The sequence below is a fragment of the Crocodylus porosus genome, unplaced genomic scaffold (genome assembly GCF_001723895.1).
Source record: "Crocodylus porosus isolate Cpor-Errol unplaced genomic scaffold, CroPor_comp1, whole genome shotgun sequence".
NCBI classification, from domain to species: Eukaryota; Metazoa; Chordata; order Crocodylia; family Crocodylidae; genus Crocodylus; species Crocodylus porosus.
The window spans coordinates 31811593-31814643 of NW_017728917.1; the positions used below are offsets into that span (position 1 = coordinate 31811593).

Consider the following 3051-nt stretch of genomic DNA (forward strand, 5'->3'; position numbering starts at 1 on the left):
CTCTTTCCTGCCAAGGCAGGGGGTCGGACTAGATGATCTACCTAGGTCCCTTCCGACTCTAGCTACTATGAAACTATGAAACTATGAAACTATGAGGCACTATAGCTAACAGGTGCCACAGACAGACTTTGAGTCAACAGTATCAGTCCCAATATTAAATACATTGCCTAGTGAACCCAGAAAGGAATTTTAATCACATACCATATTTATTTGAATGCAAGACTAGTTGTCCCACCCCACTAATCACCATGGCAGGGGTCATTTTAGATGGAGTACTAGCTAATCTAAGTGGTTTGGCTCTGAAAAGCCAGAGAGGGGGAGGAACAGGAGAGACCACACAGCCCAGCCTTCACCTTCCCCCGCAACCACTTATACTGAACTCCCCCTCCAGTCCTAGCCTAGCCAGGCCCCGAACTGCTACCACTATTTCTGCAAGCTTAAGCTAAGCCAGGACTGGGGCTGCCTCTGACTGAGCAGCTCAGAAGGAAACCAGAGCAGAAGTTGTGGGGGGGAAGTGCGGGAGAAGGGGAGCTGGGCACAGGTCAGGGGCAGGCAGAAGGAAGGCAAACAGACATTGGGGGACAGAGATGTGGTTGGGGGGCAAGGTTCTGGGCCCTCACCACTGCTTTCCACACTGCTTTCCTCACTGCGGGGGGATTAAGATGACCCCCCAATAATTAGATTCTATACATGAAAAATAATAGCAAATGTACACTTTTCCACATAAGAATCTAATTACTGGGGGGGCTGTCTTGAATTTGAAGGCCTCTGGGATTCAGGTAAATACAGTAAATGTTGTCAAATCAACACATTTGGAACTCTAGGTTTCAGCTTCTGATCTCAGATGTTAGATTACTATTTTCAGAAAAAAGCTTCCAACTAACTTTATATGATTCAGCTGAGATATAGTTGTCAACTCTAGCATTAGAATATCATAGAAACATAGAAAATTAGGGTTGGAAGGGACCTCAGGAAGTTACCTGGTCCAACCTCCTGCTCAAAGCAAGACCATCCCCAACTACATCATCCCACTCAAGGCATTGTCTTAAAAACCTCCAATGATGGAGATTCTGCAACCTCTCTGGGAAACCTGTTTCAGTATTTTACTAACCTAGTGAGAAAATTCTTCCTAATATCTAACCTAAGCTTCCCTTGCTGCAACTTGAGACTATTGCTCCTTGTGCTGTCATCTGTCACTACTGAGAACAGTCTAGCTCCATCTTCTTTGGAACCACCCTTCAGGTAGTTGAAGGCTACTATCAAATCCTACCTTGGTCTTCTCTTCTGCACGCTACTTAAGCCCAGTTCCCTCGGTCTCTCCTTGTAAATCATACGCCCCAAGCCCTTAACCATTTTCTTTGCCCTTCGCAACCTCTCTTCAACTTGTCCACATCCTTTCTGTATCATGGCATGATATAACCTGTTGATTAATCAGTGACTGAAAGTTCTCAATGAGTTATTACAGTGGGTCATTACATAAGACTTGCAGGATGATTCCAGACATTTATAAGGCATGGCTACCGTACCTTTCTCTTACTGGCTGCAATGACAGCAGGAAGCCATCGACTTTCTCTCGTATCCATTAACAGGAAAACAATGTCATGAGCATCAATGAGCTGCTCAAGCTGGGCCACATCTTTTTGAGCCTGTTCCATTGTTACTTTGGAAAAATTCACTGGGTGACCCGGCATAGGGATACTCATATTAAATCCTTCCGCATTCTACAGGGAGACAAAAACAAAATGAAACCTTAAAAATAAAGCACTATATAAGCAAACTGCTGACTTTAATGAAGTTATACAGTGGTGTACTCTTATTCACAATTTATGCACAATGTATGTTATAGCTCTTCTTCACTGCACAGTCATATGGTCATAATCTTCTAAATCTCTATAAAGCCCCAAGCAAAGCTGAAATTTCAACCAGTACCTTATATCTTAATGCTGCTGTTTGCTGTGGCCATTAATCTCTTTGATAGTGCCTATTAATGTGCTGCAAGAGGAGGAAACTCTCTTCCTGCGGCATAAAATTGGCGTTATACAGATAAATTAAAGATTTTGATTAGGTAAAGGTAAGCAAGTCAGGCATAGGGGAGCAGGAGTCAGAGTGCAAATCTCAACCTTGTTTCTGCTCAATTAACATAGCTACAGACCTGAAGCAGCCCATTCTATTTTAGTCCCCACCCTCCTGATGCTGCAATTCTGTCACAGAACCTTAGTGATGCCCTGCAGCTTCATTTCCTGATTGATTTTACCAAATGGGAATGACATAAGTAAATGAACTAGAGCAGGGGTTGTCAATTGGGGGTACACATACCTCTAAGGGTAGACAGGTCATAGGGGGTACACACAGGTAGGCAGGAACTGAGCATACCCAGGGCACAGTGGCAGTGTCTCCCCTGGTGTGTTTGCCTCTTACCCGGGGGAGGGGGAAAGGGAGGGATGCGCCAAGTGCCACTGGCTCCACATGGCACATTGTGGAACCTCCCTGCCCTCATCCATCTGAATGGTCGGGGGCCCCTGGCAGCACACGACTAGCCGGGCATGAGACGCATCAGTAGCCTGTGGAGCCATGACCAACCACAGGAAAGCTGGGTGACATATGGCCAGTGGGGTGGCGGGAGCAGGTGCTGCGTGTGAGCCTCACCTCCATTCACCCCCTTCAGTGCCACCACTACTTGCACCCCTGGGATGGCACAGTGGGTGCATGCTCCCAGATAAGCACGTGGGGCAGGGCAGGCTGTGGGCTACTGCAGGCTGAGGCACTCAGCTGTTCCTGGTGGGGGTGTTGGACTGGGCTGCACTGGGAGGAGGTTGGGGGAAATGGCAAATTTGGGGGTGGCTGCAGCCCCCGCTGTAGTGTAGCCTGCACCCCCCACAAGAAGAGCCCTCCACAGTGCAGAAGGGAGTGAGGCAGGGGTGAATCATTCACCCCTGCCCCTAGCCCGCTCCCCCCTGCACTGATTTAATAGATTTCATAGATTCCATAGACATTAGGGCTGGAAGGGACCTCGGGAGATCATCGAGTCCAGCCCCCTGCCCAAAGGGCACG

At 47.7% G+C, this 3051-nt stretch overlaps 1 protein-coding gene across 6 annotated transcripts in view; it reads right to left on the reverse strand.

The window, feature by feature from the left end:
• Positions 1-3051, reverse strand: part of ATG7 (autophagy related 7) — a 285204-nt gene that overhangs the window by 212534 nt on the left and 69619 nt on the right. For 5 of the 6 annotated variants that reach the window (XM_019537035.1, XM_019537033.1, XM_019537034.1 and 2 more), the window contains exon 13: positions 1527-1721. The exons of the other annotated variant lie outside the window; for it this stretch is intronic. In XM_019537035.1, coding sequence (XP_019392580.1) covers positions 1527-1721 — 195 coding nt within the window. The remainder of the gene's footprint in view (positions 1-1526; positions 1722-3051) is intronic. 6 annotated transcript variants of the gene reach the window in all.